The sequence below is a fragment of the Mauremys mutica genome, chromosome 4, assembly GCF_020497125.1.
Source record: "Mauremys mutica isolate MM-2020 ecotype Southern chromosome 4, ASM2049712v1, whole genome shotgun sequence".
NCBI classification, from domain to species: Eukaryota; Metazoa; Chordata; order Testudines; family Geoemydidae; genus Mauremys; species Mauremys mutica.
Window position 1 is genome coordinate 105,320,494 of NC_059075.1, and position 17,656 is coordinate 105,338,149.

At 40.6% G+C, this 17,656-nt stretch overlaps 1 protein-coding gene and 1 long non-coding RNA gene across 6 annotated transcripts in view; one reads left to right on the top strand and one right to left on the bottom strand.

The window, feature by feature from the left end:
• Nucleotides 1-17,656, top strand: part of LOC123370023 — a 29,364-nt gene that overhangs the window by 7,363 nt on the left and 4,345 nt on the right. Inside the window, exon 3 of the long non-coding RNA XR_006579246.1 lies at nucleotides 16,207-16,430. This is a non-coding gene — a long non-coding RNA (uncharacterized LOC123370023). The remainder of the gene's footprint in view (nucleotides 1-16,206; nucleotides 16,431-17,656) is intronic.
• The window catches only part of HPS5 (HPS5 biogenesis of lysosomal organelles complex 2 subunit 2), a 46,263-nt gene continuing 30,815 nt past the window's right edge, over nucleotides 2,209-17,656 (bottom strand). For 4 of the 5 annotated variants that reach the window (XM_045016167.1, XM_045016164.1, XM_045016166.1 and 1 more), the window contains exons 14-23: nucleotides 15,303-15,455; nucleotides 14,456-14,527; nucleotides 11,869-12,488; nucleotides 10,810-10,930; nucleotides 8,950-9,105; nucleotides 8,357-8,476; nucleotides 7,493-7,606; nucleotides 6,506-6,612; nucleotides 5,441-5,726; nucleotides 2,209-4,564 (exon numbers count right to left, since the gene is read on the bottom strand). In XM_045016167.1, coding sequence (XP_044872102.1) covers nucleotides 4,504-4,564; nucleotides 5,441-5,726; nucleotides 6,506-6,612; nucleotides 7,493-7,606; nucleotides 8,357-8,476; nucleotides 8,950-9,105; nucleotides 10,810-10,930; nucleotides 11,869-12,488; nucleotides 14,456-14,527; nucleotides 15,303-15,455 — 1,810 coding nt within the window. In that variant the 3' untranslated portion in view covers nucleotides 2,209-4,503. The remainder of the gene's footprint in view (nucleotides 4,565-5,440; nucleotides 5,727-6,505; nucleotides 6,613-7,492; nucleotides 7,607-8,356; nucleotides 8,477-8,949; nucleotides 9,106-10,809; nucleotides 10,931-11,868; nucleotides 12,489-14,455; nucleotides 14,528-15,302; nucleotides 15,456-17,656) is intronic. The other variant, XM_045016169.1, reaches the window with a different exon arrangement.

The following is a 17,656-nucleotide window of genomic DNA, read 5'->3' on the forward strand; positions in this document are numbered from 1 at the left end:
CATGGGCGATATGTAAAACTGTTATTGATTCTAACTGCAAAAATGCAGGTAAATATCTACTAGTTCAGGTCAGACTTGGCCCTCTAAAGTTTGCAAACTAAACAGCAGATCTTGTAAATGGTCAATGTGGTTCTTATGGGAATGTCATCATGATTGGGAAGGTGTTGTGAAACAGTGCTAAATCAGTCCTGTTCACTAGTCCAACAGAATTCTGTGACTTGCAAACACAGACCGTAGCTGTATTGTCCATGCTCAATGCCCTGTTGACCAATCTGGCTTTGAGCTTTCTGGAAGCTTTTGGAAGTGTTTATGTTCGACAGTAACAGCCTTGACAGCAAAATGACATAGGCTGAATCATGTAATTTTCCTTTAATCTTACTCATTTTATTCCCACGAGCATCTACACTTTTCTAGACAAATTCCAACTAGTCTTGTAAAAAAGGGAAAGATAACTCCTAGGTACTGTAATCCTGGATAGCATTTACTACTTGTAGTAACAAAGCTGGAGAGATTTAGAAGCTCAGTAGTCCCTGAGCTACACCTGCATTTTCCCTTAGATGAACTGAATTTGCTGGATACCACTTATTGTAAATACATTAGTTTTTCAGACCATCTATGATCTGCCTACCAGAGACACTGCACATCATCTTTTAAAGCAGCAGTGGGTTGTATAGCTGGAGCTCTCTGAACAGTGGTATTTAAGGTGATCTACATGTTTCCTTTAGCCCTCTTTTCATTCACTCAATATTCTGAAAACATTCAAGCTTCTGGACTGAAATTTTACAGGCCTGGTCTCCACCCAAAGGGAAACTTTTTTATTATTATTATTATTAATTTGAAACAAAATGCATTCAGTACATTTTGTTCTATTGTAACAAAAAAGCTTGAAGAGCAAAATGACTGGAGATAAACAATTAACATTTGGTAAGAAAAAAAGGAAGTTCCTTGTAACAACACTTTGGATTTGGCAGGCATGAGGGTTTAAGAATCTCACCTTATCTTTAAACACTGATTGGTATGATTTTTCGGTGCTTTTTAACTGATGTCCTAAGAAAGAGTAAGCTGCTGTGGCTAACTTTGCCATGCAGGAGGCCAGCCAACTGCCTTCGGACCTGCACAGTTAAGGTGCAAACAGTACGAAGCAGAGTGCTGGTAATTTACAGTATCATGCAGACAGTCCTTTAATATTCCTCAATGTTAAAACCTTCATCTGTTCCATGTATACAGTTGTCAATTCAGTAATATGCATAATTCAGTGAAATTCAGGGTTGTTCTTACAGAATGTTTTTTTCTTTTAAAAGCTTCAGTTTACAAGTAGAGAAACTGAGATACAAAGAAGTAATAGATCAAAGGCCACGGCACTCACTCATAGAACCCAATTCTACTGATTCTCAGCGAGGTTGCCTTATCTTTTGAGACCTAACCCACCTCACTCAGAGGATATCCAAAAGGCTAGGCTTATTGTGGAAACTTGGAAGTGAGCCTGGGCATTCCAGTAAAACAGATGATTAGGGTATCTAATGAGTTTCAGTCACAGATCAAGAAAGATCTTTCAATTTGTCCAGCAGAGGACAGCTAAGCATCAGAATAAAGTGCTGTTCTCACACTTGAAGGGTAATACCTCCAATTAAACCCATGACTGCTCTGTTTGTGAAACCCCATGATCTAATAAAACCTAATTACAGCTAAAACACAAGTCGGAGTATTAACACGCCTTCTAGTGTCTTAAGGAGTCCTGCATCCAGCTTACCTCCTGAGGAGTCAAGATGCTTTTACTGGATACAGAGTGGCTGGTGATTTCTCTAAGAGAGGGGATATAGTGTTCTGTTTCTTTCATGTATACTATTTGACAGTTGGGTCTTCTGTATTTTTTTTTCTTCTGTTAAACAATGTACAAAAAAGTAAATTCACTTAGGTATTATTGCAACTACACCTCTTTTGGAGTCTGACCAACATACTTGGATTCTTGTCTTGACATGCAAACCCACTATACAGACAATCTTACTATTAAGCCAAGTGACACGATTTCACAAAGAATTAGCCAAAAAGGTTAAACACGTGTTAAGTGGCTCAGAACGTATCTGGGTGAGAGACTTTTCATTCTTATGCTTGCAGTGTGCAACCGCAGCATTTCCTCCGATGAAGTCACAATCTGTTCAGGTATACTTCACATCTTATTCAAATAGAAATAAGGAAATCAAGACTAAGTCAGAAACACTTTTTTTTATTGAAACCTCTTAAAATTAGTTGAAACCATGAATACAAGTTCATTTTAGGTGCAATACACTTAAAAATATTGTATAATAGTGGTTAATACTAACAGTGCTATGCAAAATGAAAAACAAGCTCTTTGAAAGAAAGTTTGTGATATATTGTAAAAGTCAGCATTGTTAACTGTGCATTTTAAAATAAAAGTCATTATGTACACAAAGCTTTCAGCTGTTTTTCCTGACATGACATCTTCACCCTCTAAGCTGAAGAGATTTCACTAGACTTTTCCCAAAGAGAACTGGTTCTGTATTTTCCTGAGACAGATGATTCTTCCACTTATATAAATTTTACTTCTTATATAGATCTTTACTTCTTTGAAGTGCTGTATAAAACTGAACCAATTAATTCTAACACCCACATGAGGTAGAAATGTCCTCATTTTAGAGGTAGGGAAACAGGCACAGAAAGGTAAAATGATTTGTTCTAAGCCTCATGGCATATCAATACCAAAGTTAGGATGGCAGAGGAGTATCTGACTACCAAGGCCGGCTCTAGGCACCAGCATTCCAAGCATGTGCTTGGGGCGGCACTTCTCAAGGGGCAGCATTCCAGCCCTTTGGGGGCAGCTTTTATTTTTCTTCCTTGTGGCAGCAAAAAACCTGGAGCCGGCCCTGCTGACTTCCAATCCTTTTTACACCTATGATAAATAAGACCATGGGGTGTCTGAAGGGATAGGATGGCACATTTGTGCTGTTTCCAAACTTTAGCTGAAAATCTCTACCCCAGGAAATACTGAAGTCGAAAGAAGACGTTTTGTTGGCTTTTCACAGACAGGAACCTTAAGGTATGAAATACCTGTCACTGGACCTATTTCTGTAGACATTTATTCCCACACCAGAGGAGCTATGAAACGCTCCATCATAAGGGAGTGACTTGTTCTCGCAATTGAGACAAAGAGGTTACCCATCCAACTGCAGTTTTATATATCAGACCAAACTTTACAGATAAAACTTACATTGACCAAAAAATAATTAAATTTTAAATAAAATAAAATCATTAATTTGGAATGCAGCAAACAATGGAGACAAAACTATATACATAAAACATATAAAGGCTCTTATTTTAAAGGGATACTGTCAAATAAATTTACTCAGAAAATGCTGGTGTAGGAGGAAAAAAAAAGACAGCATTGTGCTAGTGAATAAGGCTCTAAATTGAAATGAGCTAAAACCAAAAGTAATCTCACTAGTCTGTTTTCACTATCTCAGCTCTAGGAAGTTCAGAGTAAACAGAAGAGGTATAAAGCTATTTTTTGCAAATGATTAAGTAAAATTGGGTGTTTTAAATATTCAGTTTTAATAATCTAATGTTTATCTTAACAGTGGTAAAGGTTTTTTAAAAATATGATTCTTAACTTGACAGCCTCCCTTTAAAATACTTTTTAAAAGGCAATTTAGACAAAAAGGTATGCAGTTGCATTATTTCTTCCAAAAAGATAAAAAAATCAGTTATGAAATATTGACATCTAAAGATATGTTGATCTGTGTGGTAACTCATCTGAAGATGACCTCGTGACAGATTCCTACAATTTACAAATGCTGTGTTTACACTTTTTTCCAGTGGTCTATTAATAAATGAGTATTTCAAAGATTTAATGCATATTTCTACACTATGCAATCAATACCCCATAACATTATTTTACATAGCTCTTAAGATAAAGCTGTAGCTATTCCAATAAATAAATCAAAAGAGTAGATATTCTATACAATTAAGGAAAAATCTGCATTCTTGCATGCATTCACTGCAGCTATTGACAAAAGTGAATGTCAGATGGGAAAACAGTTTGGGTGCTCATGCTGGCAATATACACAGAATTAATCCTTTTGAAATTTACATCTTAACCAACCTACAGAAGAGTTGCGGAAGGCAAAATGCACTATTTTCAAACCTAATTTAATGTTCAAAGGACTATACTTTTAACCAACTGTTTTAATTCATTCAGAGTTATTACCAAATTCATTCAGCACTTTTAATCCTATTGTAAAAAAACCAAATCTGTTAGGACACTTGTGGTCTTAATTTCAACAAACATCGGAGTATTTCAATCTAACAATTTCTGAATCCTGTTTTAAAAGCACATTTTAAACTATTTAGGAAGAGCTGTAGAAGAAAACTCAATTCAGGTGCTATTTTCATGCAGTGTAGCTGAATACATTATTGTGTGGACAAGAGTTTGTTTCTTAGAGGTGATGAAAACTTAAGAGGCAATTTCACTGTTTCCTGGCATATTTGCTATGCCTGCTGAGACCACAGAAAACGGTCACACCTTTCCAACATGGACTGTATCAGGGCTCTACAGACAAAAGAGGAAAAAAAAATCAAACATATTATTTACTAATTTGCTGGATACTAGCTTTTAGAAAGAGTTTAAACTGGCTGATGCAGTGATAAATATAATTCAGTTTCAGAGAGAGCCCTATCATGCCCCTGCCTTTAAAGATTTTTCCCTAATCTGAATAGACAACATGAGTGGCAAACCGTAAATAACAGAAAATAGAAGATACAAGGGATTTTATTTTTTTTATTTAAGGCTAATATTTAGGGCTTCCTAGATTCCAGGCCTTCACTCTTGCTTGTAACCACCACTCAGGACTGATGAAAAGGTCCTATTGAAATCTATGTTACAAGTGCCATCTTCTAGAACTTAATTCACTTAATTCCACTTTTTTAAAAAAGCATGCATGCAAAAACATAAAGGAGTTAAACAGTGTATCTGCAGGTGAACTACTTCGACAGCAACAATGTAAGTACAGTCCCAAATTCCAAATACTGTAATGTCTCATTGCACTATTACAGCATTTATGAAGCAGCCATCAGAGCAGTCTAGATCTAGGAGGATGTAGTACAGGTAAGGAGTTTCTGAATTCTTCAGCAGTGGACATTTGATAGTTTAGTCATTTATTCCACACACCCACCCACCCTTTTTTTTGGGGGGGAAACATTTATTCTGAATATATTTTCCATTTTTAAGCTACATGTCTCAAATATACCGCTTAAATTGGGGACAGAAGTATTTTCAGGAAGTTTTACCACTCTAACACTGTTTATACTCTTGGAGCGGAAATATGAAGTGTTTTCACTTCTTTTTTAAATTTAATGAAAGAAAACTATGGCCTAGGATGGCACTGAGTGAAATATCAATAAACTGTTCTCTATACACACATCTTACCTTTGCCTTTTTTCAGCAATTCTCAGTATTTCGCAGATCCTGGTAAATCTCTCAGACAATTCTGCCGTCAAATCACACTCCTGCAGTACTGGCAAGGCACGATCTGGACCAATTACCTTAGCCAACAAAAGAGCTACATTTTCAACAGTAATGCAGTTTGACCAATTAGTGCTACCATTGCCGATAGTATTCCCATTCTGTGTACCATGACAGTGGAAATCAGTGCTGCGACTTTGTGCAAGATGGAGAAGGAACTTCCATTCTTCCACAGTCTCTGGAATTGAGCCTAAATGCAAAATTAAATGACTGGCTGTAGTTATCTGTGAGAAAAAGCTTGTAGCAAACCTAATTTTATATCTATTTGCATTTAAAAGGAGCTAGTTTTCTAGAGTCAATATTCTACATTCATATCTTAGTTAAACGGCTTAAAATGTATTTTATTTTTTGACAGTCACACAAAACATTTTCAAATGTATTGGAGCTAATTGTTAGGGCTGAGGGCCACTGTGCACTAAAAACTGCTTTTTCATAGCCATTGTTGTGATTTTGGATTAAACTAAGAGCCAAAGAATTCCTTTGTGTGTCTTTTTAGGATATTGTAGATTTTCACTGCAATTCTGCCCTCTGATACAGAAACTTGCTCACTATAACCTAGAAAAACCACTAGATAGTGCTAGCGAATTAGCTGATTCTCCAAGGTACTGGGCAACAAAAACTCAGAGGGAAAGCTGAAGCCAAAATATCTGATTAAAATGTCAAGAGATTTGAACCACTCAAGACAAGACTATGGGGGTTTTTTGTTTTTGTTTTTTAAACACTGCTGTTTGGTTAGAAGACAAGAATTAAACTACAGGGTCACTGATTTATACACTCAATTATATTTATGCTGTACAATATACTATATTAAAGTGTTACAAAACGCTGAGTGATCTTGCTATACCAGTGCTTAAAACTCTCATCATTCAACTCTCGATAAATGATTCTCTACACTTAATCGGTAATCAATACATAGTCAATATAGATCATGTATTATACTGGCGTGCTCACGGGTTAAGATTCACTAACCATGTTCTCCATCCAACAGGTTCATATCATCCAAATGAACAATATTAGTATAGGCTTCTATTCTTCTATCCAGTTCCAAGCAGAGAGAGAGATAACCAGGCCAAAAGCTTAAAAAAATTAAATAAAAGAGACTGATGATTTCCAGAATCAAATACATATCTGCTTTAAACTAAAGTCATTGGTAATGAAATGCTGATTTAGCAAACTCATCAGTAAGAGCAAATAATCCCAAATACTAGGCATAACCTGGCAATTTCAATGTGGCAAAACATAGGCCATGCAGTAAGTCCCCAGAACTGTCAGTTTATTGAATGAACTAGAATCGCCAGCCTCACAAAGGTCATAAGTGCTCAATGATAAGCACATGTAGGTCCCATATTGCAGTGAGGGTTTTTTTGTGAATGATAGTGGGAAAGGGTCAAGCGGAAAACAACCATCATATGGAGGTAAGAGCTGCATAAGGAAAAGAAGGGAAGTCATTAGGGAAATAAGGTACTGGAGGTAATTAGGAACAGAGGGAATGTCTTTATGCATACAAGAGGTCCATGAAGTCTGGTGGGTAAATTTCTCTCTGCTAAAGCAGGTTAAATATGGGAGAGGCATTAGTGTAATTATGAAGGTACAACCCTTGTGACTTGCTTTGGGGTTATTGCCTTGGTCACATTTTAGGTCAATAACATTTGTTGGGAGTAAATAGAGCTTAACAGGTAATGGAGTAGTACTTGCTACAACATGACTTTGTTACTTCTTAGCTACAAAGCGAGGTATTACCGCAGAGGTACATTTTACACTGGCTATTTATAACCTATACATGATGGCACTTAAATAAAGCCAGCCACAAAATACTTCATTTAAATAAATTTAGTTGACAGTAGACTGGCAGGAAACATATTGGCTTTCATTTGTATATTCAGTGGGCCAAGATACCAACTAAGCCAGTTTCAAGAATAATCATAATTTTTCAGTAAACTACAATGTCCAACTTACCCATATGACTTGCAGATGTCAGCCATCCTCTCTTTTGTTACAAAATCAGCTGGGAGTTTAATCAGAAGCAAAATCAGTTGGCTATAGCCCCAGGTAAACAAATGTGAACGTGGTCTGGGAAGAGAGTTTAATTCACAAGTTAAATGTTAACAGTCTCATGACTTAAAAAAACTGTTTTTTATCAGGAGGCCAAACAGATGAATGGAATTGTTTCATCTTTCACATGAAGTTTTGACAATATTAATTCAAAGAGCAGTGTGTCCAGCTATCTTCTTGACAGACTCACTTAAAATGAGATTTTCCCTGTGATTAGAGAGGGACAGAGAAAAGTTAATGTGGCCTTTTTGTGTAGCAGCATCACCATTAGGAGGCATGCGCACAGCTCACTCGAAAAAGGGCATTTTTTATACTCCAACTGAGCCAGTACGGGAATTTCACACATTTTAAAAAATGTGTTCCCCAGAAACACTCTGAAAATGATTCTTAAAAACAAAGTGGCAGTTTCTTCAGAGAGAGATGTATTTATAGTCGTTAAAGAGATCATTCCTGCCTGGATTATGAAGATAGGAAAGTTGTTTAATTCTTTGGTTGCTGCTGTTAAACATCTTCAGGTACATGAGGTAACACACCCTAGAGTGAAATTCAACCTACCGCAGAAGGGCTAAGGCAAGACTATGCCTCACTTACAGACCTTTGCTTAATTGAAGGCTTTATGGGGATTCTCTCCATTGGGGGTGAATTTCACCCTCTAGGGAAGTGAAATTACTCTGAGGTAGCCAGCTCCACCACGGAACACATAGCAAGTCTGGACAACTACGTCTGGTTTGTGCAGAGCAATTAAATATACGTGATTTATTACCTTACCTAGGGTTTCCTTCAGAATCCACCGTATTTGTTCTTTGTGGAGCATCATGAGAAACTGCCAAACAAAGCCAATCCAGTCGCAATGCTTCAGGATTAAGAAGAGATTGAAGCAGGGACGACCTAAAAAAGAGTGGGAAAATCCACAGGTTTTAAATTGACCAAATATGGAATTGTGATAAACTTTGTATATACTATTTAAAAATACTCATGATCAGTGCACTGTAAGGATGATTTCTAGACAAGTTATGTTTCCTTTAATCTTCAGAAATATTACAGAATACAGCCATATTTGAGTTAATTTGATACATTACAGTCTAATAAAACACTAAGTCATTAAAGGGTTGTTACAAAAATCTCGATAAAATGGAATCTGCTTTGTAATGAGGCGACATGGGAAGAGACTGTTGCACAGAAATTAACTGGCAAAACAAAAGGTTATTTAATGTTAGGTTCCACTCTATTTTTAATGAGCAGGCAAAGTAGCAGCACATTTAAAAAAACCCCACACAGCTGGATGATGTCCAGTCTTTTCATTACGTAACCATTTCCCAACAAGAAAAAAAAAGCACACAGCACACATGCAGCCCCTTTACCTTTCATCTTCTGGCTTTGATTTAACAAGGCTGTCTAAATATGCTAAAAAGTGGGCAGGGTGATGTCTACAAAGCTGCATGATGTCAGAGGGCAAGATTGATGGGTAGAACTTGATCAAGGGCCTTACAGCTGTTTCCCCAAACTTTTCATAGAGCCTGTACAAACAAAAAGACATCTTTAATGCCAAATCACAGCAAGATTGCCACTGTGATAAGAAAATACAACTCTATTTCAAGATTCTAATTTATTTACCAGCATGTTTCAAGTTCCTCTGCTTGAACTGCTAACACTAGAACTATCATTGCAAAAAAGTCTCACAAAAGACTGAAGAGGCTAGTGGGAATATAAATCCAGAGCAAGGCAAACAGAAAGTGAATTGAACAGGAGTACTTGTGGCACCTTAAAGACTAACAAATTTATTTTAGCATGAGCTTTCGTGAGCTACAGCTCACTTCTTCGGATGCACAGAATGGAACACACAGACAGGAGATATTCATACATACAGAGAACATGAAAAGGTGGAAGTATGCATACCAACAGGAAAAGTCTAATCAATTGAGATGAGCTATCATCAGCAGGAGGAAAAAAAAACTTTTTGAAGTAATAATTAAGATGGCCCATAGAAGGTATGAGGAGAACTTAACATAGGGAAATAGATTCAATTAGTGTAATGACCCAACCATTCCCAGTCTCTGTTTAGGCCAGAGTTAATTGTATCTAATTTGCATATTAATTTGAGTTCAGCAGTTTCTCTTTGGAGTCTGTTTTTGAAGTTTTTTTGTTGCAAAATTGCCACCTTCAAGTCTGTCACTGAGTGGTTAGAGAGGCTGAAGTGTTCTCCCACTGGTTTTTGAATGTTATGATTCCTGATATCAGATTTGTGTCCATTTATTCTTTTGCGTAGAGACTGTCCGGTTTGGCCAATGTACATGGCAGAGGGGCATTGCTGGCACATGATGGCATATATCACGTTGGAAGATGTGCAGGTGTACGAGCCCCTGATGGTGTGTCTGATGTGATTAGGTCCTATGATGGTGTCACTTGAATGGATATGTGGACAGAGCTGGCATCGGGCTTAGTTGCAAGGATAGGTTCCTGGGTCAGCGTTTATATTGTATGGTGTGCGGTTGCTGGTGAGTATTTGCTTCAGGTTGGGAGGCTGTCTATAAGCGAGGACTGGCCTGTCTCCCAAGATCTGTGAGAGTGAGGGATCATCTTTAAGGATAGGTTGTAGATCTTTGATGATGCGCTGGAGAGGTTTTAGTTGGGGGCTGTAGGTGATGGCTAGTGGCGTTCTCTTATTTTCTTTTTTAGGCCTGTCCTGTAGTAGGTGGCTTCTGGGTAAGTGAAGCTTCACTTCACCTGCTGAAGTGAAAAAACAGATCGACAGAGCCAGAAGAGTACCCAGAAGCCACCTACTACTTTTTAGGCCAGTCCTGTAGTAGGTGGCTTCTGGGTACTCTTCTGGCTCTGTCAATCTGTTATTTCCCTATGTTAAGTTCTCCTCACACCTTCTATGGGACATCTTAATTATCACTTCAAAAAGTTTTTTTTCCTCCTGCTGATGATAGCTCATCTCAATTGATTAGACTTTTCCTGTTATGCATACTTCCACCTTTTCATGTTCTCTGTATGTATAAATATCTCCTGTCTGTGTGTTCCATTCTATGCATCCGAAGAAGTGAGCTGTAGCTCACGAAAGCTCATGCTAAAATAAATTTGTTAGTCTTTAAGGTGCCACAAGTACTCCTGTTCTTTTTGCGGATACAGACTAACATGGCTGCTACTCAGAAAGTGAATTGACAGTCTGTAATTTGTCATATTAACCAACATGGAAAAAAAAGTCACGCACTACAGACCTTTGAGCATGTGCCAACAACAGAGGACTATCCCAGGGCCCCAAGTCATTTAACAGTTTTAATATTTTCAACATATCTCCATTTTCCATTGCCAAAGTCACTGGACTAGCGTGAGTCAGTTCTGAAACACAAAACATTGTAAATGTTTTAACCTGATCTTGCGAAGCCTCACATCCTTAACTGCATGCATATAAGCAGTACCACTCAAATCAATGCAAGGATGCAATTAATACTTTTCTACTCTAAACTTTGCTTAAGCCACCATGGAACAAATTTCTGCACGCCCAAACATAGTCCTCCATCCAGCAAAGAACTTAAGCATGTGCTTAACTTTCTATGCTGAATCAGGGTTCTATCAATTGATTGCCCTGAAGACCTGTCTATAAAGGTTTTGCTTCAGTTTTGGAAGTTGCATATAGCGGACCAAATTCTGTTCTGAGTTACATCCAGGAAGCCTCATTCATTGGGATTGCAAAGGTATGAGAAAGGGCAGAAGGGACTTCTGGAGAAGAAAAGGATGCCTGAGGTGATCAACTGCATGCCAATATGGGGGAATTCTTTTCCAATTCACTGCTGATCTTCATAAATGTGCTGTTGTCCAAGCTTTGGAAACAAGCTGAAATATTTGAGCATACTTGTGCCTACTTTGCCACTGAGGATGCTGAAACTCTTTTCCTAATTTTAGTTTTATAAGTTAAATAATTGAAATTATTTGAGTTCAACAGCACCACATTTTTTTCAAGTTCTCTTTGAAATTTGCATATTCTGTTTCAACACATTTGATTCATATCACTACCGTATTCAGCTAGCTGAAGTTGTACTACATATTAACTTGTTTAGAAATAATGTCAGTGTAGTAACTAAACAAGAAGCATTTTCCCCTAGAAGCCACTGGTTCTTAACAACTTAGTTTTGTTTATTAAAAAACTAAAGAGCACTTGTTTCAGAGGTGATTCAGAAAGGAATGTCCCCTCAGGCTGGATTTTTTCCAGAACAAAAACCTAAAACTTAGCTTCAATTGGTTTAAAAATGAAAACAAAAAGCCACCGCAGTCATTACCTTTCAATCCTTCAATGTAAGTTTCCCAAACACTGGGACTGCTAGTGTAATTGATTGTAATACATCGCTTCAGTCTTTTTAAGTCCAGGAGAAAGAAATAGTCCTTTATGAACTGACAAGCCAAGACCCATGACACTGTTAGCTGTAAATCCTGTTCAGCACTTTCTTTCACATTCCCATTCTTGCAAGGAAACACATTTAATTCAAAACATAACGTCGTCAACTCTACTAGGTCCTTTTGAATATCGCGTGCTATGAGACATGGAGGATACACTTGAAAGACATGGTCTGAGGCTCCCTTTGAACTGGCATCGTTTTCACATACTTCTCTGCCAAAATGAGCTTCGCTAGTTTGATCCTGTCCAATATTTCCTTGCAAAGCATCTGTCTGTCCTTTGCCTACATGATCTTCACTGTGTTGATCTGGTTCAATATTTTCTTCTAAAACCTCGCTCTGTTCTTCAGCAAGCACATTCTTATCTTCCTTAATGGATAAGCAGTCATCTGAAAAGGAAGGTTCTTTGAAACCAAATGTTTCTTCCAGATACGAAAACCACTCATGCAAAACTCCTCTCAAGCATTGTGGTTCTAACAAAACCAGTGGATCTTGCAGTTTGTCTCTGTAAAACAAAGTGGAAATGTGTTGCACTTGTTTAATAAATAGCCAAGAGATGCCAGAGCTGATCTATTATACGTATCAAATGGACAACTCAACTGTTAGTATATTCCTAGATCAGGGGTGGGCAAACTTTTTGGCCCGAGGGCCACATCGGGGTTGCGCAATTGCATGGAGGGCCACTTCCTGCCCCCTAACCGCCCGCTTCAGAACCCCTAACCCATCCAACCCCCCTCGCTCCTTGTCCCCTGACCGCCTCCTCCCGGGACCCCTGCCCCTAACCACCCCCTGGGATCCCACCCACTATCCAACACCCCCTGGACCCTGTCCTGACTGCCCTGACCCCTAACCACACCCCCTGACAGGCCCCCTGGGACTTGCACACCTATCCAACCCTGCCTGCTCCCTGTCCCCTGAGTGCCCCGACCACTATCCAACCCCCCCCAACCAACAGCCCCCCCGGGACTACCACCCCCTATCCAACCACCTTCTGCTCCTCATCCCCTGACTACCCCCTCCCAGGACCCCCTGCCCGTAACTGCCCCCTAGGATCCCACCCCTTTATACCCCGCTCCCTGTCCCCTGACTGTCCTCCCGACCACTATCCACATTCTCGCCCTCCGGGACACCCACCCCCAACCCTTCCTGTTCCCATCCCCTGACCACTCCCAAAACCTCCGCCCCATCCAACCGCCTCCTCCCCCCTGACTGCACCCCAAGACCCCCCTTCCTGCTCCCTAACACCTTACTAGCAGCAGGAGCTCGCAGCCGTGCCATCCTGCCAGAGCCAGCTGCGCTCCCCATGTTGCCCAGCAGGAGCAGTGGGCCAGAGCGCAGCCCACGTGGCAGAGGGTCTGCAGGGGAGGGGCCAGGGACTAGGCTCCCAGGCCGGGAGCTCAGGGGCCGGGCATGATGGTCCTGCAGGCCTGATGTGGCCCACGGGCTGTAGTTTGCCCACGTCTGTCCTAGATATTGGTCATGCCAAGGCTGCTTTCCTGAGTAGTAAGGACAGTAGGAAAGTCACTATATAATTTCCTCAGCATGCTTTTGGGGATCTCACCTCCAAATGATTCACCTAGCTTGGAAGGCAACCATCCAAGTCTCCTCTAATGCTACAGTCCTCTTTTTTCTCAGCAAAACTCACAATGAAGTTATATTTTTAATGGAAAAAACCCCACTATTCAAGTAAGAACTTTCAGATAGCACAGGGGAGGGCAAACTATGGCCCGCGGGCCGGATCCAGCCCCTCAGGGCTTTCAATCCGTCCCACGGGATTGCCAGCCCCGTGGTGCAGGGGGCTAAGGCAGGCTCCCTGCCTGCCCTGGCCTGTGCCACTCCCGGAAGCAGCCGGCACCATGTCCCTGTGTGGGAGGCAGGGTAGAGGGCTCCATGCGCTGCCCTTGCCTGCAGACACCACCCCCTGCAGGTCCCATTGGCCATGAACAGGGAATCACAGACAATGGGAGCTTTGGAGGGGTGGTACCTGCAGGCGAGGGCAGCACGCAGCGAAGCCACTTGCCCCACCCCCAGGAGCCATTGCCGGACATGCTGGCCACTTCCGGGAGCGGCACAAGGCCAGGGCAAGCAGGGGGCCTGCCTTAGCCCCGCTGTGTGCCACTGTCACCCTGGAGCCGCTCAAGGTAAGCGGCACTGGGCCAGAGCCCATACCCTGAACCCCTCCTGCACCCCAACCACCTGCCCTGAGCCCTCTCTTGCATTCCAACCTCTTGCCCTGAGCCCTGTCCTCACCTTGCACTATCTCCCATACCTCAACCCCCTGCCCCAGCCTAACATTCAGAGCCCTGCATACCATTTCCCCACCCAGATGTGGCCCTCGGGCCAAAAAGTTTGCCCACCCCTGAGGTAGCCATACACCATGTCTGGATATACGTGCACAGCATCATTTACTGCAGATATTTACAATAAAAGCTTTCTGCCAGAGTAAAATATAGCTCTATGCTCTCTACTTACGTAGCTTCTGTTGTTGCTATCTTGAGATCTCTTAGCCGGTCCTCTTCTTGAGGCTGGCTCTGTAGCTCCAAACTAGAAAGAAATATAAAGACAAAATTATGCTGTTTTTTAAAACAGAGGGAGAAATAGCATTAATTCTGTTATGAGAAATGCAGCTCTTACTTTTCATGCAAAACAGACAAATGAGACTACAGTAATTATGGAGCAGCTGGACATGAGGAGCAGAAGAAAAATAACTTTTTCCATCTTGTCAACCTATGAGGGTTCTCAGATGTCAAGAAACAAAACTAACTTTAAGCTAATACAAATTCACTGCTTAAAATATTTCAATGATTTGCCAATGTAATTCCTGATAATTTAGTGCTCATTCTTTATTCTTACCACTAAGCCACTACAGTGTTTTCTTATTCCTTTAAACAACCAGTGTTGAGGGAGGGTGACAAAGCAACTTGTTCCTCTTTTCATTAAAAATAGGATGTAGGCTTTAAAATTCACATGCGTCAACAAGTCTGGTTAGGTACCCAAGCAGGGAACTATATAAGTTTCCCCTTCCTCAACCATTCCAGCACCACGAATGTAAACTCTTAACATCCATTTTCTAGAAGAGTGTGACTCCTGAACAAGCTTTGAGGTAAAAAATTGAGAAAGGAGGCAGGGGGTGGGGAGGGAGAGACCAGATGAATTCTTGGAGCCTCTCTATACAGCCAGCTGGAAAAAAAATCTCCAATAGAATCATGTGATTCCCCATTCTATTGAAATGAATGGGATCATTGTGGAAGACGTGAGTTCCCAGTCCTTTCGGCAGCTAGCACATTCGACTAATAAAACTATGTGAGCTTGAACTTACTCATTTTCATCTTCTTCCTGGGAGTATGCAGCTATACTAGCAGTCACTTCATGAGACTCATCATCATCTTTCATTTCCTGCCTCACTCTGACATCAGGACTCATATGAAGGGTGCCAATCTTTTCAGTAGTTTTGCGTACAAAGCTGGAAACACTAGGAGCCAAAAGTTCAAACAACTTAGATGGCGGTAGGAGAAGAGCTCATAGTCAACACAATAAATCTCGGTCTTTCTAGCCAGCCTCTCACTTCAGAAATCTTTATCATCTAAAGGAGGCAGGAAGAGAGGATGGGCACACTGGGAACCAGCAAGTATCAATCAGTCAGAATCCAATATGCACTCAGTAAGAAACATCTCATAACTTAATATGCTTTAGTCAAGTTCTTTACGCCTAAGATTTTCAGGCCCCAATGGAGATCACAAAATAAAACACTGGAAGTTTGGTTTTGTGCTGCCTGGTAGAGGGGATTTTACAATTATGCAAATGCTGATATTTTTATTTGCAATGCAGAGAGGCTAATTTTTCCATGATAAAGCCTCTAAATTAGCACATGCACAAGAAATTTGTTAATTATCTGTTAATTTGGTCTATAATGACCTTCACAGTGACAAGAAAATTATTCAGGAAATGTACAGTTATTAAGAAATTGTCCTCTGTTTCAATTATCCATTCCTAACCCTTAGAATGTCTCATTCCAAAGGAAGGCCTACCTACATTCCAAAACTTAAATATATTGGTCCATAACATGCAAGAGTTCTTTAGAAAACCAGGATTAAAAAGCAACTTCAAGTTCTTGCACTCCAGGTCAGAACAGGCTTAGCCGTGTCAGAAAGAAAAAACAGTTATCTACCTTTAACATAACTGTTGTTCTTCAAAGTATTTTACACAGGTCCATTCTATTACAGGTGACTCATAAGCAGATTAACGTGGAGACGATTCAGATTCTACCTGAACAGCTATGATGAAACAAGCCACCCAAAACTGGCATCGTTCCTGGACTGACGGGAAATGGCATAATGAGCAGCAAATGTATGAACTGATGACGAGGTGGCTGCTTTGCAAATGTCTCAACCGGGTACATGCGTGAGGAAAGCTGTCTGTGCTCTAGTTGAATGAACCAATACTCCAGGTAAGAGGTGGCGTGACATAAGCTAACTGGTAGCACAAACAAGTGCAAGAGAGGATTTCTTCCTAGATTTCTTAAGTGGAAACCAGTTGATCTTTCACCCTGGCCGCAAATCACAACAAGACTGTGCTGAGGAGCTAAAGGGCCTGGGGCAGCCCAATTAGAAGGCTAATTCTCTCCTCACATCCAACAAATGATGTTGTTGCTCATCTGTACACATGTAGGCTTTTGGGGCAAAGTTGGCAAATAAACTGCCTGGTTAATGTGGAAATTGGAAACCACCTGTGTCAAGAATTTTGGATGAGAGAGGAGGTGCACTTTATCCTTATGGAAAACTGTATAAGGAGGCTCAGAAACCAAGGCTCTCAATTTACTCACTCTCCTTGCTGAGGTTAATGCAACCAGAAATGAAACTTTCATTGAGAGATGTAGCAGGGAGCAATTCACAAGAGGTTCAATGGGAGGTCCCATTAATTTTGTTAGCACCAGGTTGAGATCCCCTGGGGGAACAGGTTCTTGTACCTGAAGGTATAATTCAGTGGTTCTCAAACTTTTGTACTGGTGACTCCTTCCACACAGCAAGCCTTTGAGTGCGACCCACCCGTATAAATTAAAAACACTTTTCAATATATTTAACACCATTATAAATGCTGGGGGCAAAGTGGGTCTGGGGTGAGGCTGACAGCTTGTGACCCGCCATATAATAACCTCGCAACCCCTGAGGGGTCATGACCCCCAGTTTGAGAACCTCTGGTATAATTCATCCAACCCTCTTAGAAATATGATAGTTACGGGGTTGGAAAAAAGCGATTTATTACCCAGTAGAGGGTGGAACACTGAAATAGCTGCCAAATGGATTTTAACTGAACTGTCTTGATGTTTGAGGTGCAACAGGTAATCCAAAACATGGTTAATGGAAGCCTGCACTAGAGAGATACCGTTTCTGTTGAGAAAAAATAGAAAAACGATTCCATGTGGCCAGAGTACACCTAGCTGAAGGATTTCTCCTACTCAGAAGGACTTCCTGAATGTCTGTTGAGCAAGCCATTTCCAACAGTGCTAACCAAGAGGCATCCCTGCTGCCACGCAGAAGGCCTGTAGGTTGGGGGCACTATTCCCTTCAGTTTGTTTACATCTCCCCCTTCAAATCCCACTTCCCTGTCACTCTTCGGGGACCACTCTTGCAAGACCATTCTTCAGCAGGAGGTCCAATCTCTTCTTCTAGCAGG